We start from the raw sequence: 22,039 nt of genomic DNA on the forward strand, positions 1-22,039 counted from the left end.
CAAAAATAGTGTGGCAGCCTTATGTTAGCGACAACTGAAGAACACACGAATATTGAACATAGCATCCCAGTGGCAAGGATAAATATTAAGAAACAATATGCACTATAACGCAACTAATTAATCAAAGCAATTCATTTCCTGTAACTGCATATCTGTAATTAGTAGGCATTCAATCACACTACAATCACAATTGCATATGCATCTTGAATGCCACCACTTGAGCATCATGCAAGCCTAGCCAGCAAATTGATTGTAGTTGGATAAAACTGAAGCGGATCCGTTTGAGCAACACCTCTGCAAGGCATGGTTTTCTGACAAATGACAATTCAGACTACAACCAAAGGAACAGAAGCACCAAACTGAAAGTTTTCACATATCGCATTGTGTGCTATGGGAGCTCATTACAGACCTCTAAGCTTGCCGAGGGTAGGGCTGACCTTCATCCCATGACAAGTGGTCCGAGATTAAGCCTGCCGACAGTTTTGGCTGCGATAAACATTACCTATTGATGCTATGGTAGGCAAGGAACAAAAGAATAAGCAAACACACCCGACATTAGACCTGAATCACCTGATCACATGGGCACAGTCGATCTGCTGCTTTAGGAAACCTCGGGCGCCTAGGAGCCGGAGGGGCTGTCCGCTACACCATCAGGGGTCGCTAGGCCAGTGCTGCGACCCTTCCTGCTGCAAAGGGTGGATTAGGGAGTTGTGGGCGCTGCTAGAAGGTCCACGGTGAAGGACATGGGAGAAGATGGTGGTATGGAGAGGAGAGACTCTTCCAGGCCCGGCCGCCACTGGTCTTGTTCCCGCGAGATTGGAACAAGAGTAGGCCACCGATCGTTCGAGGCCACTCTCAATTTACTCTCGCACAGCCGGCCGCCATCGCCCCTTGTTCCGTGGTGACACCATTGCCAATGATCGCAGAAAGGGAGAAGAGATGTCAGGGCGTACGTCTAGAGATAGCTGAGAAGAGGTGCAGACCTGCAAGAGCTCGCTGTCACCTGCGTCACGTATTGCCGCCGCCGCCACCGCCCCGAGAGAGAGACGATGAGATGCGTTTCAGGAGGAAAATAGGGTTTGCTGAGAGAAAGCTGAGGGGGTTGAGGGGAACCGGTTGAGTGGACACATGGAGGAAAAAAACCAGCGAACGGTTGACGATAAAAATCGGTGGAGAAGGGATTCTTCGATATTTCCGAGGAATACCCCCAGCGGCCCAGCTCCGCCATTGCTTCCTGCGGCCTCCATAAGACTGTGATTCTCTCACCACCAACTTCGTCCTCCTCATTCCAGTTTCCTCATACATCCACCACTTTCTCGAGGCGATGGCCCGCTTTAATGATTCCGGAATCAAGCGGAGCACGTTGATGGTCCTCTTCGTGTTGTTCCTTGTCGACGACTTCGTGATTATCGCTGTGGTCGTGGCCATGAGCGAGGTCGCCGCAGGAAGTAGCACGGAGTCCGCCGGGTCGTCCGCCGTCGCCGTCCTCGGCGTCGCCGGCAACCTTATCGCCATCATCAACATCTTATCTCCCACGTAAGTTCCCGATGTATCTTTCGTCAGTCGACACGCCGCCGGCACACCCACCCCTATCCTCGCCGGCAAGACCCACCCCGGCTCGCGTCCAAAGCACTTGCCGCTCTGCGCCATGTCCTCCCCTGAGTGCTCATCCCTGGTAGGGACTAGGGAGGTTCTAGCCCTAACGTCGTGGTAGCGTCTTTCGGCTTCTACCCGCCCGGACAAGCTTCCACACGGGCCGCCTTCCGAGATCCACCGCCTGGTTAACCCTCGATCGGTCAGCGTGGCGCCGGCAGGCCGCGGATGAATCCAGGGCCCGCAGGCCGGCCTGGCGCTCCGCTGCGGCCGAGCATGCCGCTCGAGTTCACGTCCCCCGTCCGAGATCCACCGAGATCGGACACCATGGCGCGGCCCAGGCCGGGGATGGCTGCCGGGGCGGCCTACCACTCCGTCACGCCGAGCATGCCCATCGAGTTCACGTCCCCCGTCCGAGATCCAACGCGATCAGACACCATGGCGCGGCCCAGGCCGGGGATGGCTGCCGGGAGCGGCCGAGTATGCCGCTCGAGTTCACCATGCGCATCAGATCAAGATGCATGCCTTCGTGGCCTCGAGCTTCCCACCAGCTGTGTCGCGCTGCCACCTCTTAGGTTCAGGTCCCTCCTTCCCGGCGCGGCGGTAGTCAACAGTCAACATTCGTCGTGTCCTCTCCGCATCGAGGAATACATCGACATCCCCGAGCGCCGGCGGCGCCTCCACCATGCACTCCAGCGTGCCGTCCCCGCACAGTACCTCCCAGCCTATTCTCGCCGTCTTCAACTCCCGCCCGGACGCACAAAGCCGGCCCTCGCGCTCCGTGTCGGCGTCGGCGTTGTCGTCGTCGTCGCCTCCGGCCGGCCTCCCTCGAGCTCGCTAAAACCCCGACCCAAAGCGGGGTTGGGATGGTCTCCCCTCCCACTGCCCGAGCTGTTGCCCACGTAAAACGCCGCCCCACGCGTCCCACCCATCCACTCGCCCGCTGACCGGTAGGGTCCGCTCCTCAACGGACTCGCATGTCAGTCCGTTTTCGAAGCCCGGCAGAAAAATGGAATGTGACACGTTTGATATTCTGGCGCTATACCTACAAGCCATGGTCGCCACGCTTGACTGGTAGGTGGGCCCAGCATACGTCGTGGTCCTACCGTCAGTGTAAGAAACTTGTGCGGCCACAGGTAACCCAGTGTAGTGCCGAATGGGTCTGGAACCACGCTGGGGTTTGTCCGGACGCGCACCCATCTACCCCGGCCCCACCGGTCATGGGGACGGCTAAATGTAGGTAAGAAGGGCGGGGGGTGTGGGTGGGTTTTAGCGAGGGCTTTACGGGGGGGACGAGAACGGAGGCGGCTGGGGGGGCTATTTTTTTTTAATAATACATTTTTTTATTAATTTTCATAAATATTACGCTGGATAAAACAATTTCAAAATTAATACACCGTCGGCCCGCTGCAGGCCGACTGGGCCTAATCGGCCCACAGCAGGCCGATTGGACTCCAGTCGGGCTACAGCTGGCCGACTGGCCCCTGTCGGCCCACGGTGGGCTGATTGGGTCCTGTCGGCCAGCTATAGGCCGACTGGAGCTAATTGGCTCGCTGTGGGCTAATTGTTTTTGCAAAAAAAGTAGGCATAAAAAATATATGTTTAAAAAAATGTTAATTATGTAATTAAAAAATGTTAAACGTGTATAAAAAAATGTTCCTGATGTATACAAAAAATGTACAATATATATGCAAAAAGTTGACATAAAAATATGTTTTAAAAAGTGTTAAGCATGTATTTAAAAATTGTTAAATGTGTGTATAAAAAATGTTCCTTATTTATACAAAAAATATAAAATGTGTATGAAAAAAAGTTGACACCAAAAAAATATGTTTGAAAAAAATTGTTAATCATGTATTTGAAAAAATATTCCTTATCTATAAAAAAAATATAGAATGTGTATGAAAAAAAGTTGACACCAAAAAATTATGTTTGAAAAAAATGTTAATCATGTATTTGAAAAAAATGTTCAACGAGTACACAAAAATGTTTCATGTATTGGAATGAAAGGTTAAACGTGTATAAAAAAATGTTCCAGTTCCGGATCCGGTATGGGAGCATCACGGACCTAAGTATGATTGGTTGCTCTTTTTGTATGGAACTGGAACATTTTTTTCAAACATATTTTTTTTGTGTCAACTTTTTTTCATACACATTTTATATTTTTTTAATAGATAAGAAACATTTTTTATACACACATTTAACAATTTTTAATCATGTATTTGAAAAAATGTCAACTTTTCAAACATATTTTTTTGGTGTCAACTGTTTTTCATACACATTCTATATTTTTTGTATAAATAAGGAACATTTTTTATACACACATTTAACAATTTATAAATACATGCTTAACACTTTTAAAACATATTTTTATGTCAACTTTTTTGCATATATATTGTACATTTTTTGTATACATCAGGAACATTTTTTTATACACATTTAATATTTTTTAATTACATAATTAACATTTTTTTAAACATATTTTTTATGCCTACTTTTTTTGCAAAAACAATTAGCCCACGGCGAGCTAATTAGCTCCACACCCAATCAGCCCACTGTGGGCCGACAGGGGCCAGAGGAGTCCAATCGGCCTGCTATGGGCCGACTAGGCCCAGTCGGCCTGCAGCGGGCCGACGGTGTATTATTTTTGAAAAAAAAATTACCCAGCGTAATATTTATGAAAATTAATAAAAAAATGTATTATTTAAAAAAATTAGCGCCGGGGAAATGATAAATATGCCTCACCTACACGTCTGCCCGTCCCCATCATCCCCAGTCAATGACATGCGGGCCCTCAGCCCTTCCCAGCCCCACTGACCGCACAGTAGCCAGATCTAGCTGCGTGGGTAGGGGACGTGTTTCCCGGCAGCAGGCATTGCGTGAAAGCGCTGCAGCTTTGTTCCCAGTTACTTCCTCCGTCTCAGAGCATTTTTTTACAGTAGTATAGTGTTAAAAACGTTTTTATATTATGGGGCCGAGGGAGTACATCTGTGTAGCCGTTCCAGTGCCTCGCATCATAGGCTCCGACGACCGCGTGTTTTTTTTTTTTTTTTGAGAAAACGACCACCGCGTGGCTGGTGCACACTGCATTACCCCGAAGGCCCAAATGGACAAATTCATGACAACCTTGGCATGGCGCGGGCAGCCCCGTTCGACCACCCGGCCCAATTTTTCAGGCTGGGCTCAAGCCTGTCAGGCTTAATTAATTGGTGTTGCTTACTGAAATTCAGCATTGGGGCTGGTTTTCGTGATTATCACAGACCAGGCTTGCTCTTGCCATTTGAAGGTCAGACCAACAAGCATGCTACGTTGACGTGAAAGATTTGTTTCATTCCTGATGCTATAACACAGTGGCAGTCATCACATGATCTATCCACCTGGTGTGTAACCATCTTCCCCACCGTCGGAGATTTTCATTTCTTTGGGGGGCGGGGGAGACATACATACATATAGCATACTTGTATGGTGTATATACACATAATATTATACTGTATGAGGGAGAGTAATATGCAATACTCACATGCACGAATCTGATGAACTCATGAATGATTTATAGTTTCACCCTTGACCTGATGAACTCATGTTGTATGTCTTTACCTAACTGGCCATCGGTTTGTCTTTGTTCACGCAGTTTCACTTTCGTGATTCCTGTCTGGAAGGAAGGGTCTGTAGGAGATCGGATGGTATATGGAAGCCTTTTGGCTTTCGTAAACAACGTGATGTGGGCAATGTATGCCGCCTCCGACTCTCTCGAGAGTAAACTTTACTTCTTCATCGTCAATGGAGTGGGCTTGGTCTTTCAGATTTGCTACAACATCCTCTACATATACTATGCGGAAGGGAAGAAGAGCATTCAAGCCTTCATCCTTTTATTGGCATCCTACGTGGTCGCCCTTGTAATGGCAGCCTTAGTGCCTTGGATGGTGATGACACAAAGGTGGAGTAGTACTTGGGTCGGTGTCCTTGCCGCATCATTTGGAGTATCCATACATATTGCTTCTGCATGGGACATGGCAAGTGTACAGCGGCCGGTGAAGTGCATGCACTGCCTGCCGTGATTCATTCATATACTGTTTGTTGGTTTGTCCCTAGATTGAAACTTATCGAGGTTGTACTGCATGCTGCGTGCAGCTGATGGTGATCAAGAGAAAGGAGCAGATCATCTACATAGACCGAATAATCACGGTATCCTTCTCCCTCGCCGCTGCATGTATTTGGACCGTCTACGGTTTCAAATCCGCGACCGTCAACTTATATGTCCTGGTACGTAAAGCCTCTCTAGCCTTCCAATAATATGCCTTAACTCGCTAAAACCTAGATGGTATCATGAGTGGTGCTTAAACTTGCCATCGATGTTCACTTTAGTGTCTGAATTTGAAAAATAAGCCCAACTGGTTCTACAACTTGGCACAAGCGTGCAAATATGGTGATAATCTCATCTGTAGACGTATAATGTGCCGACGTGGCACCATATTTTGATCAACATGCACACGCGGCATGGGACCCACTTACAACAGACGGCTTGCCTTATATATGTCTCTGACCAATGGGCCCATATGTCAGCACAAAGGAAAAATCAACGATAAAAAATGCAACCCATGGGACACGAACTCGCGATGTTGCGCTTGCAAGCCGGCTGCGCTAGCGAAAGGTGCATATAGAGGCCGAGATCCATAGAGGTCTTTATTGTTTTTCAGAGAAAATACTATTTCCACATATTGAAAAAAATATGTTTTCTTTAATATAAATAGATGATGTTTGTAGTATACACATAAAAAATTTCATGGACATATATGTTCATTTGTAATGTATACAAAAAAGATAAATACACAGACTGAAAGTGGATTTTTTTTCTTTGTTGTTTTTGGGCCAGATAGTTCTCTTTTTTGTGTAGCATGCAAATAATCAGATTACTTGATTGAACCTTGTACACACTTGAAGAACTTGCATAACGTATTTGTACAAAAGAACTTCACATTTTTTGAAACATTTTTTTTGCAATGCGGGCCCTCTACAACGCCGCAGACACTGTGCTAGCCACTTAATGTATTTGTATATATATTTGTATAACGACACTTAATGTTCTGTCTGGGCACTTAATGTTCTGTCTGGGCACACGACTGTGGCTTTTAGATGCGCCGCGGTCAGTGCAGCCCATTTTGCGCTTATTAGCTCTTTTTAGAAATTTGTTGTAAAAGTTGCTAAAAAGATATTTGTAAAAAACAATTGTCAACTATAATCACTGTAAAAAAAAATCTCAAATATTCGTGTGCTGTAAATATTATACGTAAAAATAAAATATCTTTTTTTTAAATGTTCATGTAATTTTTAAAAATATTCACATGTTTAGTAATATTCACTTGTGATAACTTTCACTCGTGCACATATTCATAATTTCTATATAACTGAAATATACTCAGATGTAAATATTTATGAAAATATTTGAAATTTTGCATAAGTATGAATACTTTTAGTTATACAAAAATAATCATAAACAACAAACTTATGAATTGTAAAAATGTGCACATAATTTTTCGAATGTTTGTATAATTAGAATAATATTTATGGATTGTAATTTAATAAATTTTTGTAGTATTCTAAATTATACAAACATTTTTATAATCAGAAACATAATTTAGTTTATATGGTTTATTCCATAATATGTTAATACTATTTAAAATTATGTGACCATTTTTCTAAATAAGTTATTTATTGAATAAATTATATTTGTAACACACTAATGTGTGAGTTTTAATTTTATTATTGCCATTATAATTTATGTACTTTTTACAAATTCTAAAAACATAAAATAATGGTAATATGGGCTGCACTGACTGCAACCCTTTAAACCATACATCATGTTTCTTACAATAGATAGGTCCTTTATCCTTTGTGAACAACAAATCATAAGGGGCCGAGTGGCTGATAGCTGGTTTGCTAGCGCCAAGACACTTGTTCAAATTATAGGAGTTATAATTTTTAACTACCTTTGTGCTGACATGTGGGGCCCGCTGGTCATAGAGACATATATAAAGCAATGCATCCATTGGAAGTGGGTCCCACACCACATGTGCATGCTAACCAATATACAGTGCCAAATCAACGCGTTATACATCTACCAATAGGATTATCACGGTATTTGCATGCTTGTGCCAATTTCGAGAAACAATTTGGCGTATTTTTGAATTTTAGGTACTAAAGTGAACATTGGTGGCAAGTTTAAGCATCACATGTGATATTATCCTAAAAATAAAAACCTAGATCATACCCTTTGTATTGCTGTTGGAATAGCCTGCATATATTACATCAAGATTTGATTGTATGAACTTGAATATTTAGATTAATAATATAAGAACTAAAATTAAAAATAATGCAGTTACCATTTTTTATTGGATACAATTTGCATAATGTAATGAAAACATTTTAGCCATTTTGCATGTGCATGTGCATCTTGCATGCTGAGGTGAGGTAGTTGCATATTGAGATAAATATGTTAGTAGGGAGTAACTATGAGTATCTATCCATCAGACGTCTATTTTTTTTGACAGAAAGACTGTAAGGGAACCCCCTACAGTATAATTGGTGCAACAACCCCAAATTGCAAGTACCATGCCTTGAACCTGGGTGGGTGGGAAGGCATCAGCCCCTTCCCACCACTAGGCTATGTCTTAGTCTGCTCAGATATCTATTTTAAAATTTGCTTCAGGCTGTTTGTTTTCCTTCCAATCACATTTTGACAAGTGTCAATACTCAGTAGTCAGTCCAGAATCCGTAGAAAAAAACGTCTATTTTCTTCTTTGGTTTAGGTCGAATCTGCTAATAAACAACAAGATTCAGTAGGAAAAAAGCAGGAAATCAGTGAGATCACAAACAACAGGAATATCCCCTTCGATGCTGCTGCTACTTCAACAAAGCACCTCACATTTTTGCTCCCATATGTCATCAACTAATCATCAGCCTGTTATTCCACAAACTCAAGACTAAGCACGTTATTGCATCCGAAATCCCGAATGGGCTGGAATTAACACCCGGGGCCGTAGCACACTGGGCTGACCGCAAATTTGATAGGGCACCCCCAGGTGACCACCAGCAACACCCACGTGAGTGACCTACAAAAATAAAATTAACACATTCTGAATTCTTGTGCTATGGCATGAAATTGCTTGCCCGGCCGCCGACAAATATCAAATCCCGACCCACTACAAAGTGAATCTAAGAGCATCTCCAGCCGCGCCCCCAACAAGGCCCCTCAGGCGATTTTTCGGCCGCCGGCGCCGAAAAATCGCCCCAGTCGCGCCCCCAAGGGCCCAGTTTTCGACGGCGGACCCAGACCGAACTCGGCTCTTCTTGCCGCTTCGTCGTCCTCATCGTCTCGGTTCCCGCGGCGGAGTTAATGCCAAAGCTGCTGCGCGCTGCCGCGCCGGTCAGCCTCCTCCATTGACGCCTCATGGGCGGCGCCATGAAGACGGGACGCCGCACGTCCCTCGCCCGCCACGCGTACACACAGCGGCCACGCGTACGCGCGGCGCCTCCGCCTATATAAGCCGTCCCCAGCGCGCCGGTGAAGCACAGACGACGCCCCGTTCCACCACCGTTCCTTCCCTCTCCTCTCGCCTTCTCCAGTTCAACCATGGCCGAGCGCTTCCCAGGCAATGGTGCGGCGGCGAACGGCTTCGGCCACCGACACCTTCACGTGGACGAAGCTCGGCTCCTCTACGAGGCCGAGTACCCGGTCCCGCCGGACATGCGGGTGCCCGGGGCGTGGAGGATCAGCGCCGGCGGGGTCCCGGTGCCACCACCGCCCACCGAGGCGGCGCGGCGTGCGGAGATCACGCGTATCCGCGCCTCTCTGCCGCGGGCGGCGAGGGAAGGTCCACGGTACGTCCCTGACAGCCCGCTATGGGAGCCCTACTTCCGTCGCCGCCACGTCGAGCAGCTCGAGGCCACCAACGGCGTCGTGCCCTCCGGAAGGCTCAACTCCGAGGGCCGCCGCCGATGGTGGGGCGTGCCCGGCCGCACGCTGGAGGCCGTCCTCAAGTACATCGAGGGCAGCAACACGCCCAGGCTGGAGTAACCCGCTCCCCCGTCCTTCTCTCCCGACGTGGGAGCTCGTGGACGCCGAGGCGCATGGACCCGGGGGCGTCCTCCTCCTCGTCCGGCCGCTCGTCCGGCTCTCCCTGCCTCCGCCCCAGGACACGCCTGTCAGCCAGCGCACCCGCAGCTCCGGCGTCCATATCGACGACTCCACCCCCGCCTCTGGCCGCCTCGTCCTCGTCAGGCCGAAGCCGGAGCCCGGCCTCCCCGCGGAGTACGAGGAGATAGCCCGGCGCGGCTTCTCCGACGAGGAGGCCCTACGGTGGGCGCGTGACGACTACCTCCGCGACGAGATGGTTCGGCAGCGCCGGACCCTGGAGGAGATAGCCGCCCGCAAGCGTGGGCGCGAGGACGAGCACGGCGTGGTGATACTCTCCTAGATTTTTTGAAAGAAGGTGGCGATAACCCATCAAAACCCAGTGCTGAATTGGAATTATCTCCGATGGTACAACCGATAACTTCCTCAATAGATAATGGGAGGGCATATTCTCGAGGTTCGATACTCTAGCTCATGCTAGCCAGCAGTCCAACTGTACGGCAACCCCTGCTTGGGGTTTCGCTAAGAAACTCCTTATAGAAAAGTAGATGTGAGGAGATATATCTCTAGCCTCCTCTAGAGAATCGTTGTCCACCCAAAGGCATGTAGTGACACACTTCCTCCTCCACCAATTAACAATTGTGTGGAAGTTCGTCCTGTTGGTGTCATGCTTTAAGAGCCAGTTTTGATGACTCAACTTCTACCAACAAAGCTCCTCACCTTTGTGGATCTCCGTAAGGGAGTCTTCAAGGGTGTACGGATGAAGTCACACTTCAGAGGCACGGCTAGATGTGTTAGAAGCAAAAGGACCCGGATCTTCCCAAGTAGCTCTTCCTTACAGGAAAAAATTGCCCCCCTTAGGTTAGCACCCCCATACTTGCATAAATTGGATGATACCTTTGGATAGTGATGCAATCTATCAACTACTCCCTCCGTTCCTAAATATAAGTCTTTGTAGAGATTTCACTATGGACTGCATACGAATGTATGTAGATGCATTTTAGAGTATAGGTTCACTCATTTTACTCCGTATGTGGTCCATAATAAAATCTCCCCAAAGACTTATATTTAGGAACGGAGGGAGTACATATAAATATCTAGGGGGAGCAGCCTTCGCCACCAACCTCAGTTGAATCACCTCCTTGAACCCAGGCTGGTGCAGCCAAATGTTCTCAAAATGGAAGTAGTTCTACCATGGATTGGGGATATGCGTTGAGGTGAGGAGAAGAGGGGGCATGGTCAAACCTTATCCAGGTGATAGATTTTAGGCCATAGAGGGGGGAAGCAAAGTTCCCACTCAATTGACACTAGACCCTCATCTAATACAATCTACCTAGTTGTTCATCCAAATGTACAGGGAACCAACACTAGTAATATTCCTAAGCACTAGATCTACGATGCAGTCATTAAATACATGCATACAAGGACCATCAATATTAGATGCTTTTTTTTCATCAAAGGAGCAGAGCAGGTTAAAGTTGCCTCCTACGCCACCCACCACCATTGGTAGGAGGTATCTCTCCACCTTAGCTTTTAGCTCGGCTAATAAATCCGCCGACCTGCGATGGTCAGTCAAACTTAGGGAATAATAAGCTCCCAACTAAGGTTAGTCTATCTGTAGGTGAGGAACTTACTAACAAAGAACTCTCTCGGGTCCATATCGCCCATCTCAGAATTGTCCTCCCTGTCTCCTACCAGAATGCTACCTAAGTGCCTAGTGTCAGCCTGCCATTTCCAAGCAAAGTTATGGTGACTGAGACTTTGCAACTCAGGATCAAGAACTCTTGATGAATCATTTCCTGAATTACCGATGAATATATTCAATTAATTGGTGGCTCAGGCCCTCCTGGACGAATCCCCCTGATGTTCCAACATATAACCTTCATTAGGAAACCAACAAGGTGATAGCCCCTTTGGGGACCTATCTAGGTCTAAAGTGAGTTAAGAACCTAGGCATGGACTTAGGCAGCCACCCATGAGACCTCCTTTATGGGGGTCGCCGGGTTGCCGAAGCCCTATAGGGGATATGAGCCGCATATTGGGACACCTCCTCTAGTTGAGTGGGTTTCAAGGATAGATCTCCTTTTCTTGTAGCACTGCGGTTTTCTCCAAGCGACTGCCTTTCATCCCTAAAGGCAACCAGATAGTCATCGATGACCTTTTCCAAATGTTCAAGATATGTCAGAGCAAGGAACGAGAACCGAATAAAAATAGAGAGGGGGGAAGAAGGAGGGGCTAGAAGTACTTGGGTCCAATTTGGGCGCCACAGTCCATTGGCCAACACGTTGAGCGAGGAAAGGCTTGATCGCTACCATGACCAACTTGGCCGCCACTAGTCTCTTACTCTTGCGAGAGGGTGGAGGTGGTGGGGGCAGGGTAGGGAGTTGTGCAAGCCTTGACACCAGCCAGGGGTGGAGGGTCGCCAGTGAGGGCAAATATATAGCTCCTAGGCGTCCAAGTACGAGGTCACGAGTATCAGTGCCGACAACTCGAAACCTGGCGATGAGAGTGATGTGATCTCATGGAGGAAAAATAGCAAAGTCATAGGGTGCGACTAAGTGAACCGTACCAACATACTAGGAGAACAGAGGAACGGGTGCGACAAAGTCACTGGTGGAGGCCTCCCTGGTCCCGCTAAATGACGTGAGGTGGGGGGGGGGGCAAGTGGCAGGGTGTGGGGGTACCAACTCAGTATGGTGAGATATGAGAGCTTATCCAAATACACATGTACCTCTGTAAAATTGGAGCCATACTGGTCATTAGAGGGGTAGGCTGATGGCAATGGGATGGGAGTCACGACATAGCATGTGCGGCCCCTAAATCGGTGCTAGCTTGGTCGGGGCACTAGACGAGGCCAGGACATGTGACATCACAAGAATCACCGACAAAGATACCTAGGTAGGGCCCAAGGTGCAAGGTAACAAAGCGAGAAGATGAGGGGCAGCAGAGGGGCTGTCGACTAGAGTTTAGTAGCCCTCAGGGGGAGTCAGAGTCACCATAATCGTCTGGAACGTCATGGTTTTCGTTGTCGTTGTCCTTGTAGGGGCATCAATTTTAGCCATTGTCTCGACGAAGGGGTGGGGTCTGCCTCCCCTCATGCTCTAGCTCAATTGTGATGATCCAACCATCATCCCCAAAGTAGAACTCCAACATATAACATAACTTTGTGGGATTCTAGCACGAGAACTTGCTCTATATATGGCCGGTCCAGGTGAGTGCGAGAGCATCAACCACCACAAGATTGTTGATGGACTTGGACATGGCCTTAATGATATGACCCTTTCTAGCATGGTCCATGGTCCCATGGAGATGAACCCTCATTGGCTCAAGGTGTGATGAGACATCGGGATCAATGGTGGAATTCTCAATGGATACTACTCTCCATGGAGGGGAAGGCCACTAGAAACTCGGTGGGGGACAACTCTCTAACCTTGCATGGGAACACATCATCCACCGGGTGTAGCTCGTCATAGATGATGTCCACACTAGCGCTGCTAAATTGCACCTTGATGAGGGCAAGATTCTCCGAAACAGGCAACACGATATCACAGAGGCCGATGAAACAGATCTGTAATCCTCAATCCCAGCCCCACATCTCTAGGTCATAGACTTCAGCTGCGCCAAAAGTCAACCGCGGTGTTGTACTCAACTATGCAGATGTAGCAACGTGTTAGTTCCTTGCATTCCGAGTAGGGCAAATTTAACAAATTTGACCTATAGACGAAATCAAATCACAGAATGAACTGTCCGTGAAACTATTTCACGCGGCTGACCCGTGGCGCCTAGCTCTCAGGTGCTGCACTAGTGCAACGTCTGGGAGCTAGGCGCTGCACTAGTGCAACGCCTGGGAGCTAGGCGCTGCACTAGTGCAACGCCTGGGAGCTAGGCGCTACACTGTATAGTGTGGCGCCTCGCTCTCAGGCGCTGCACACTGACTTAGTAATTTTCGGATCACACGGATGCGACGCTGGCCGTGTAGCGCCTATCTGTGAGGCGTTGCACAGTGTAGTGTGGCGCCTTCGTGTCGGGCGTCACACAAAAAGATCAGCCGCGTGAAATAGCTTCACGAACAATTTATTATGTGATTTGATTTCGTGTATAGGTCAAATTTGCCTCCGAGTAGCAGTGGTTGGGTAACCCACAATTGTAGCAGGAAACTTTCGTACCAGACTCCTTCTGAGCCAGTACATCACCCGATTCCCTTTAAATCATGGAGCGTGAATCAGTGGAGTCGACAACACGTGAGGGGTTGGGGTAGTGTGGGAACATCCTTGTTCATGCACTGTCCATTCTTTTTGTTCTTGAACTTGGCCCCCACCGGGTGGGGATTAGGTTCGGTGTTGCTGCTGGATGCCAATGGCCTAGGGGAATCATGACCCAAATCAATGCGCTTGGGCGGAATGACACGATGAGTTGCGCCTAGGTAGAGTGGGTCGAGACCGGTCAGTCTGGCCATCCCAGCTGTTGTGACCGTCGTGCGAGGCTGCGACCCACATCTTTGTTCCCGTTCTACCTGCTGCCCGAACTCCTGCTCGCACGCAGACCACTCTAGCGAGCGTCGGCAGTCCTTAAGTAAGTGGCAGTGGGTGTCGGGGGAGAGCCATCGGCCTCCGGTACGCGACGGTCATGATGCAGCCGTCCAGGAGGCATTAGGTAGTGGACTTGCCTTTCATCCCCCCGCTCCTTTCCCGCTCCCGTGGCGCGCCCCGCGCGCGCGTCTCGGGAGATCTAGATCAGCCGCCGCCGCCGCCTCGTCAGCGTCTCCTTTCCCTCGCCGTCGCCGGAGTGCGCCCGCTGGGCGAAGCCCGTGCGGCGCGGGCGGCGGCGGGGCACTCCCTCCTTCCTCTGGTCCTCGTGGCGGCGGCGCGGGTCGTCTGCTCGGGGACAAGGGGCGCCTCGTCCGGCTGGTCTCCCGGAGGCGGGGACGGCTGGATCCGGCGATGACTGGGCTAGGAGGAGGTGGCACTGGTGGCGGGGTTTCGGTCGGGGTCCTCTTCGATCTCGATCGGGATCTCCATCGGGGCATCGCACTGCGGTGGGACCGGATCGGCGGCGGCGTCACCGGTTCGGCGGAGGGCTTCGTTCCAGCCAACCGCAAGATCGGGAGGTCATGGCTTCCGGTGAAAATCGCGCCTGACCGCGGTCATGGCGGACGATGGCGGCGTCTCGGACGTCGTTCCCTTCTCAAGGCATCGTCGTTGCAGGTCACGTCAACCTAATTGGAAGTTTCGGGGGAAACCCTAGATCTGGATCTACAGGATCGGACGATGGCAACGTTTCGATGTCGTTCTCCCTCCTGGGGGCATCGTTTTGGAGCAAGTGTTGGCTGGAGGGGACAAGAGGAGGAGCGGCGTGGTATCTGACACGTCGACAACGGCGGGTCTCAGCGGCATGGAGCAGCGGGGTCTCACCGGTGGGCGTGTGATGATGGACGAGCGCAGGATGGTGGCGTTGTCTGGCGTCGTGGTGGCGTCGACTACAGTTAGACCGGGCAAGGTTCATGCAGCAGTATAGCACTAAAGATGGATTGGTGGCAGGTGGCTACGGCGGCCTCATACCCGGCAGGCGACCAGGTTGAGGAGTGCGCCGGACTTGTGGGTGCCCCATGCCCGGCAGGCGTCCTGGTTGGGACCTCAGGTCTTAGATGTTAGGTTTGGCTGCGAGGTCTGTTTTGGTATTAGGCCCAGACTATCAACATCCCTTCATCAACTGGATAGGAATAGCGACAGATGTTGCTTAGACGGTGACTTTAGTCTTATTTTTGTATGACTTTATAAGGTCTTGTGTGAATAATTAATAAAGTGGTTGCATGCATCGTCCAGATGCAGAGGCCGGGGGTTCTCCTCCATTAAAAAAAGGCATTAGGTCCAGAGGAGGCCGTTGTCCCAGTCGCGCGTCAGCATGACGATGAGGAAGGACTACAACAAGGGGCGAGTGGAGGGCGGTGACAGAAGGATCGACGGAGTGCTCAAAGCGACACACATCTCATTGTGAAGGGAGAAACCGTAGCACCGGGTGGAAGTGTTTTTTTTTTCGTTTTTCTTTTTTGGCAAAGGTTGAAGGGGTGTTTCTTGAAGGAGACAAAGTCCAAGCTTCCCCCTGAGCCGTCCATGCTGCAGGACAGTAGCACCCATCTGGATTTTTTTTTTGAAGGGCCACCTGGATTTCATCAGGCTGCTATACCGCAACGCCCGGCCCAATGTCTCAAAAAACATAGCCGCCACGCCGGACTGAGGAGAAGGGGGGACGGGGACGGCGTACCTTTGTAGATAGACCCGACGAGGTGTCGCTCGACCCCTCCCGCAAAGGCAACGAGCTCCTCCGCCGCGGCGTCACTGCCGGCTTCGTCAGCGAGGTTAGCCCAGCGCACCTCGCGCTGAGTTCATGGTGTGTTGGCTGCCGGCTTTACTCCCGAGGCAAAAGTCTGAAGCCTGCGAATCGCCCGAGTCGTCGTTGTTAGAGCTAATTTTGTGATATACTAGCAAAGAGATTATGTATAGAAGAAGTAGAAACCAATTTGAGTTTGGCAAAATATAATATTAGGATAATCATTGTGTCAATAGTACTAGCAGACTAGCAGCCCTTTTAGACCATTTTGGTCATAGGTGACTTGGTAGTTGAGGAAGATGAGTTGTAGTTTCCAGCGCGCACACAGGACACAGGCAGGCTGGGTATTGATCACTGAAAAAATAGCATCCTATAGCGCGTTATATCACGTTAATAGCATATTTTCAGAGGCGGCGCTATTTTGTGTAGCGTGCTATTTTTTCCTTGCTATTGATTACTGTAGCACCACCCGAACAGCCTATGTAATAAGCTGGCAGCCTATATATATACTTCTTCGAGAGAATTCTGGGTGAGAGCTACTGAAGTAAGATGTAAGCTGTTGTCGGAGTAAATGGTCACGGGTAGCCTAACCGACTCCTCCTGGCTCTTTGAAAAATTATCAGGCCGATCGGGCCTTCAAGCATCCAAAACACAGGGCCGCATTCCCCTGATCGGCTATCTCACAGGCCGACTACCGGAAGGCGACCCGACCTCAAAAAACCTTCCCGAAGATAACCATAAGATGGCCGATTCCCAGCAGCCGGCCATAAGTAGACCGACTCCCAGAGGCCGGCCATAAGATGACCGACTCCCAGACGCCGGCCACAAGAAGACCGACTCCCGGAAGCCGGCCAAGACTGCACCCACCAGGGCTGCACCCATATAACGGTGATGAGACGGGGCGTGGCCACAGTACAGCCTGCCACCCCCGAATCCCGGAGCATGCATGGCCATAGTGCGCCGTACGGGTCAGCCATCCCCCGTCCGGCGCGGCACTGTTGCCATATTGACCGTGACGCCACCCACGACAGGCGCCAGTACGGCCCGCGGGCGGCGGGCCCCTTCAGCCAGAGAGACACTCGAAGGCGGCCAGGCCTCCCCTAGTCGGCCTGGGGCGTAGCCGGCTATTGGGAGCCAAGACGAGGTGAGGCTACAGTGAGAGCCCGCCAGGCGGCGGCACTATAGCCATGCTTACCTCGACAAAGCCCTCGTCATCAAGGGCGAGGCAACAGTAACCAGCCACCGACAAGACCCCCAAGCGGTGGGGCCGGCCTGTCGACCAAGAGGCCGGCAGCCGGCGGGACCCACCAGTCGGCGGAGAAGCCGGCGAACCCAAACACTGATGGCTGGGACCCGCGCCCAGCCAGATTACCATTGTATCCTTGGGGTAGGCCTATATAAACCCCCAGGGCACCCATGCAAAGGGTTGATCTCTGAGATAGTTTTAGACACCACGTAGAGAGAAGAGGAGAGCTAGCCTTGCCTTTCTTCTTCTTCTAGCCAAACAGCTCAAGGAGCACTTGTAGTTACTTGTGTTGATCTAGTGATCATGCGGAGACCCCGCAGAGCAGGACTAGGGGTGTTATCTCCACGGAGAGCCCCGAACCTGGGTAAGATTCGCCGGCGTGCATGTCTTTGCCTTATCCCGTTTCCAGGCACCGGCGATGTCTTACTGACTCCCACAATGATAAGCCACCCGTTGGCATATGTCACACCTACCACCCGACAGCTGTAGGCTGTAGCAGTCAAAATATGTAATGAAACTTCCCCCTTTGTAAGTAACCACGTCTCCTTAGAGAGAATTCTGATGAGAGCTACCAGTTCTCTAAGTGGATTTATTTTTTTGAGACACGGTTCTAAGTGGATTCTAGTGAGAGAACCTAGTATATCTAACAGTCCTGGGTGAGAAGCTAGCAGTTCTGACAGCCTTGGATGGCCTGCTTTGCACAATAGCGGTAACAAAGTAGACTCTGTGTCACGACAGGAAAGGCGTCGCGATTGTCACGCACCTCCCTCGTGACCATGGCCATAGCGCCACCAGGTTGCCGTCTTCCTAGACCCCGAACACGCCTCTCCACCGTCATATTCCTGCTCTAGACCACAATCCTCCAATCAAAGCTCGGATGTAGATTTGCGAAGATGGCTTCTTTCACCGGATAAGTGTATGGAGTTCTATGGCGTCACACATGGTTCTGATGTTCACCAGATGCCTTTTTTTTAGCTCGTTTTAGTTCATAATTCAAGTTTATTAAGTGTTTGTTGGTTTAATTTCAGTACATTTATGTTTAATATGGCATTGTTATATGTAATTAACCCTTAAGTTATCTAAATCTAATTTAAAATTGCTTTTGAACAGACTATTTGTGTAAATTTATGTTTTGGAGGTAAACTTGGAGGAATGGCTAGGTGCACAAAACTATTATTGCTCAAATTTTGAGTAATGAAGTGTAAGGGGTTATTTGAGGAGTTAAATTTGAAGGGGAGTGCTAGAGATTCCATCTGGGGATTGCTGCGTAAATGGATTATTGTGATCAACTCCATGAAAAATTTGAGTAGTTAAATTTTAAGGGGTCTCAGTGTCATTTGAGAAGCTAAATGTTAAGCGAAGGACGAAAGATAGATGCTGGAGACTTTCTGAACTAGTCAGTGCAACAATATCTCCAATTCACGCAAGCATCACACTACATATTTTTATTCTTGTTTTTCCTTGCGTGCAGGTACCGAATCTCGTGGGCATTCTGTGTACCGCTGTGCAAATCTGTGTGTACGCCTACTTGATACTATCCCGCAAGATCCGCATCTACTCCTTCCAAACTGATGACGCAGTGGACTATGGCTACGAGATGGGAAAGCTCTTCGCGTTGCCTCCAGTGTAGGTCTGCCGTCTGCGGCGGCAAATTGAGACTTGTGTTTATTGACAACGAGGCAACTCAAAACTTTTAAATTCTGAGCGAACTATGAGAGTATTTCGGTGGATGGTCGATCTATCACTGATCGATCGATAGCAGGCTCCCGTATGAACCCGACTTGCCACAAAAAACAGAAAACACAGTTTTTAGTAAAAAAAAACAAATTTGAAATCTGTTCATTTGGGACTAAAACTTGAAATTCAGTTCTGTGGACTATTCCTGATTTCCTGCAACTCCAGTTTTATGTATGTCACTTTCGTAGTGTTTGAACTGCTCCTGTCAGTCAGATCTCTGTTGTGTTTGCAATGTTCAATTCATTCCGATGCATCATGCATGTCGAAATTAGTGGTTGTGGAAGATGAAAATGGCCGAAGTAGAATCAAACAACCTGGAGAAGTAGTTTGTTCTGGCATGTCTCATTCTGCACAACCTGAAGGAGAAGTTGTTTGTTCTGGCATGTTTCATTCTGCACAACCTGGAGGAGAAGTAGCCGGAGAAAGTGGTTGAAGACAGCACCAACAACCAGGGCATGGTGTTTCGGCATAGAGAAACCTTCTCTCCCTCAACTGTTGTGGGGATTTGGATCATTTGCCACACTTTACATGTGTGGATCAAATTTGTCCAACTGTTGTTTAACTCTAGAAAGGGTCCTTCGTCAACCCAAAACTATAGGAAGCTTATTCCCTATTTTTGGCCAACGAAAAAGAAGTATTAGTCACTCAATTTGTAAAACCAGACATAATATATGCGCCTAAAAAACGATCTCACTTAAGTCGATTTTGCCAAACCAAGGATCCAACGGCTTCCCTGTTTTCCTCCGCCCTCGCCTGGCCTTAATTAGCAAAGTTGCTATATAATCCGAGCGGCGGTTGCCGCCAAAAGTTTCTTTGCTTTCGTGGGCAACGCCGCAGTTAGCCGTGAAATCACCCCGTCCACGTGTATACTGTCGGAAATCTCGATCATAGTAGCCGGAAACGGGGAACGGTGGGCCGTCCCTCGATCCGGATTCATCGACCCAGAATCAGATTCGGGAACGAGGGTCGATTCGGTAAGATTCGATGCGGATTCGGCGTTTCCGCAGCTGGGATCATCGATTCAGGTTCGGCGACTCGACAGTGTTGGTTCTTGAATCGATCGAGTAAGCAAAAGGTCAGCCATATCAATCACGAACTCCTTGTTTTACTCTCTTCCCCGTTCTTTTCCACTCCCCTAAGTAACTCCACGTTCTGCTCTCCATTACTCCAAGGCTGCTAATAAATTTTTCATTGGGAAGGAGATGATTTATTTTAGTCTTCATGGATCGACGATGCAGCCAGTTGCTCCCAGCCCAGCCAGTTCCCTATATAAGTACTCCCTCGGTCCCTCCCAGCCAGTTGCTCCCCGCATCCAGCGACCAAAGGCGCATGCAGCAGTAGAAATTCAGATTCACGTTCCTCGTTCCATGGTACCGTACCGGATTCATCGTACTGGAATGGATTGGATCGCGTTTTCGCTTTAAAAAAATCGTTTTAGAGATGTATACCCCTGCTGTACCCTATTTTTTTCAGCCTCCGACTCTCGTCCCCCGTTCCCGTTCCTCGCTCCCACCGTACCGGAAACATGGCAACTATGATCTCGATCATTTCGAGACAGCCGATCAACTATATTTCACCGCTCCTTCATGAATGGTTTGCAAGCCAGAAAGAGCAAGTAATTAAGCAAGATTTGCGTAAATAGCACTAACCTTGAGGAAGATTGAAGGAGGTCAAGGGCGTCGAGCGCTTCGGTGGTGAGCACAAAGTCACCAACCGCAGAAAGCTAGACCCATTCCGCAGGAGAAGAGCGAGACAGAGAGATAGAGAGAGCGGGTACCCTTGTTTGCAGGCGAAAACTTTATTCATAAGCGCCCAAAGTTGACTTGACTTGGTGTGGATCGGTCACCATCTTAGTTTTTTTTATTACAACAGCTCCATCTTAGCTAATGATCTAGGCCCACGGGTGGAGCCAGCTGATGGGCCGTTGTGCCCACCGAAACCCTTTGTGAATAATTGAGATATATACTATCATTGCCCAACATAAATAAAAATGAGAAAAACATACGAGGACAAGAATAGTTTGGCAGCACAACTTTTTTTTTTGCGGATGGCAGCACAACCTTTTCAAATCGGTAGTAATCTGTAATCTTGGTATTTCAATGACCGTGCAATGAATACTACTCCTCCCGTCCAATAATTTAAGAGTGTTTGACACTACAAACGCTCTTATATAATGGGACGGGGTGACTAGTTACTAAAACCACATTTTCCTTTAGTCAGTTATGGAAAAAAACATGATATTGGCGTTACAATAATATATAAAAGCGTTATATTTAAGACCCCGATAAATCATGAACGTTCGGATTTCAAGCATGTCATCCCGAATGTTTTTTCATGACAACTTCAGTTGTTAAAACATGGCAACTTTGTCCCAGTTTGTTTTTTGTCAAAAAAAATTCCATGCTTGCCAGTCTCACGTGAACTGAAGTTGCCATGAAAAATATTTCTGGTTGCCATGCTTAAAATCCGAACGTTCGGGATTTATTATTTCGGTATATTTATTGATATCAAACACAACAAAGTACTTAAAACTGTGGTTTCTACAAAATCCACGGTATTGCAAGCCCAAGGCCACGGATGCGCCAGATGCCATCACTGCAAAGGCATGCCGAGGTCGAGGGACGACATGCCTGCCGTGAAAGGGAATAGGCGTGTCATAGCGGCAGCCGGCGACAAGGATGCCAGTGCCTGGATCCCGGCGTAGCGGCAAGCTCATGTTGCCCGTGCCCTCGCGGTAGAGCAAGACTCGGCCGCCCGTGCAACAAATGTAGATCTGGCGCCCCCCCCCCCCCCCCCCCCCCAAAACAAAAAAAGGGAGGATCTAAACATCTCCGGTGCCGCGTTTGACAAATGTAGATCTGGCGCCAATCAGATTCGCCTTGACCCCTATTGCGTCTTCAACCCCTACTTCCATGACCACGAGGACAAAGGCGAAGGCAAGGGCAAGGGCGACAGTATTTGAACTTCCTCTATTGTCCTATGAATTAGTAGAACATGCCAAATTT

The 22,039-nt window shown here is 48.8% G+C and overlaps 2 protein-coding genes across 2 annotated transcripts in view; one reads left to right on the forward strand and one right to left on the reverse strand.

Annotated features, from left to right (window-relative positions):
• LOC109745258 (uncharacterized) overlaps positions 1 to 21,403 on the reverse strand; it is a 35,815-nt gene extending 14,412 nt beyond the window's left edge. Inside the window, exons 1-2 of the mRNA XM_073507675.1 lie at positions 20,684 to 21,403; positions 15,986 to 16,155 (exon numbers count right to left, since the gene is read on the reverse strand). The gene's annotated coding sequence lies outside the window, so the exon portion shown is untranslated. The remainder of the gene's footprint in view (positions 1 to 15,985; positions 16,156 to 20,683) is intronic.
• Positions 5 to 19,230, forward strand: LOC120974827 (bidirectional sugar transporter SWEET4-like). The gene is made up of 4 exons (XM_040401286.2): positions 5 to 1,536; positions 5,225 to 5,606; positions 5,725 to 5,856; positions 18,769 to 19,230. Exons 1-4 carry the CDS (start codon positions 1,325 to 1,327, stop codon positions 18,925 to 18,927), a joined length of 885 nt encoding a protein of 294 aa, XP_040257220.1. The 5' UTR covers positions 5 to 1,324; the 3' UTR covers positions 18,928 to 19,230.
• Positions 21,404 to 22,039: the final 636 nt, after the last annotated feature.

Source organism: Aegilops tauschii, chromosome 2 (assembly GCF_002575655.3).
Source record: "Aegilops tauschii subsp. strangulata cultivar AL8/78 chromosome 2, Aet v6.0, whole genome shotgun sequence".
Taxonomy (NCBI): Eukaryota; Viridiplantae; Streptophyta; class Magnoliopsida; order Poales; family Poaceae; genus Aegilops; species Aegilops tauschii.

Coding starts and splice junctions, on each gene's coding strand:
- LOC120974827 (XM_040401286.2), top strand. CDS start 1,325: ATGGCCCGCTTTAATGATTCCGGAATCAAGCGGAGCACGTTGATGGTC. Junction 5,607..5,724: donor TTGCTTCTGCATGGGACATG/GCAAGTGTACAG, acceptor TGCTGCGTGCAG/CTGATGGTGATCAAGAGAAA. Junction 5,857..18,768: donor CCGTCAACTTATATGTCCTG/GTACGTAAAGCC, acceptor CCTTGCGTGCAG/GTACCGAATCTCGTGGGCAT.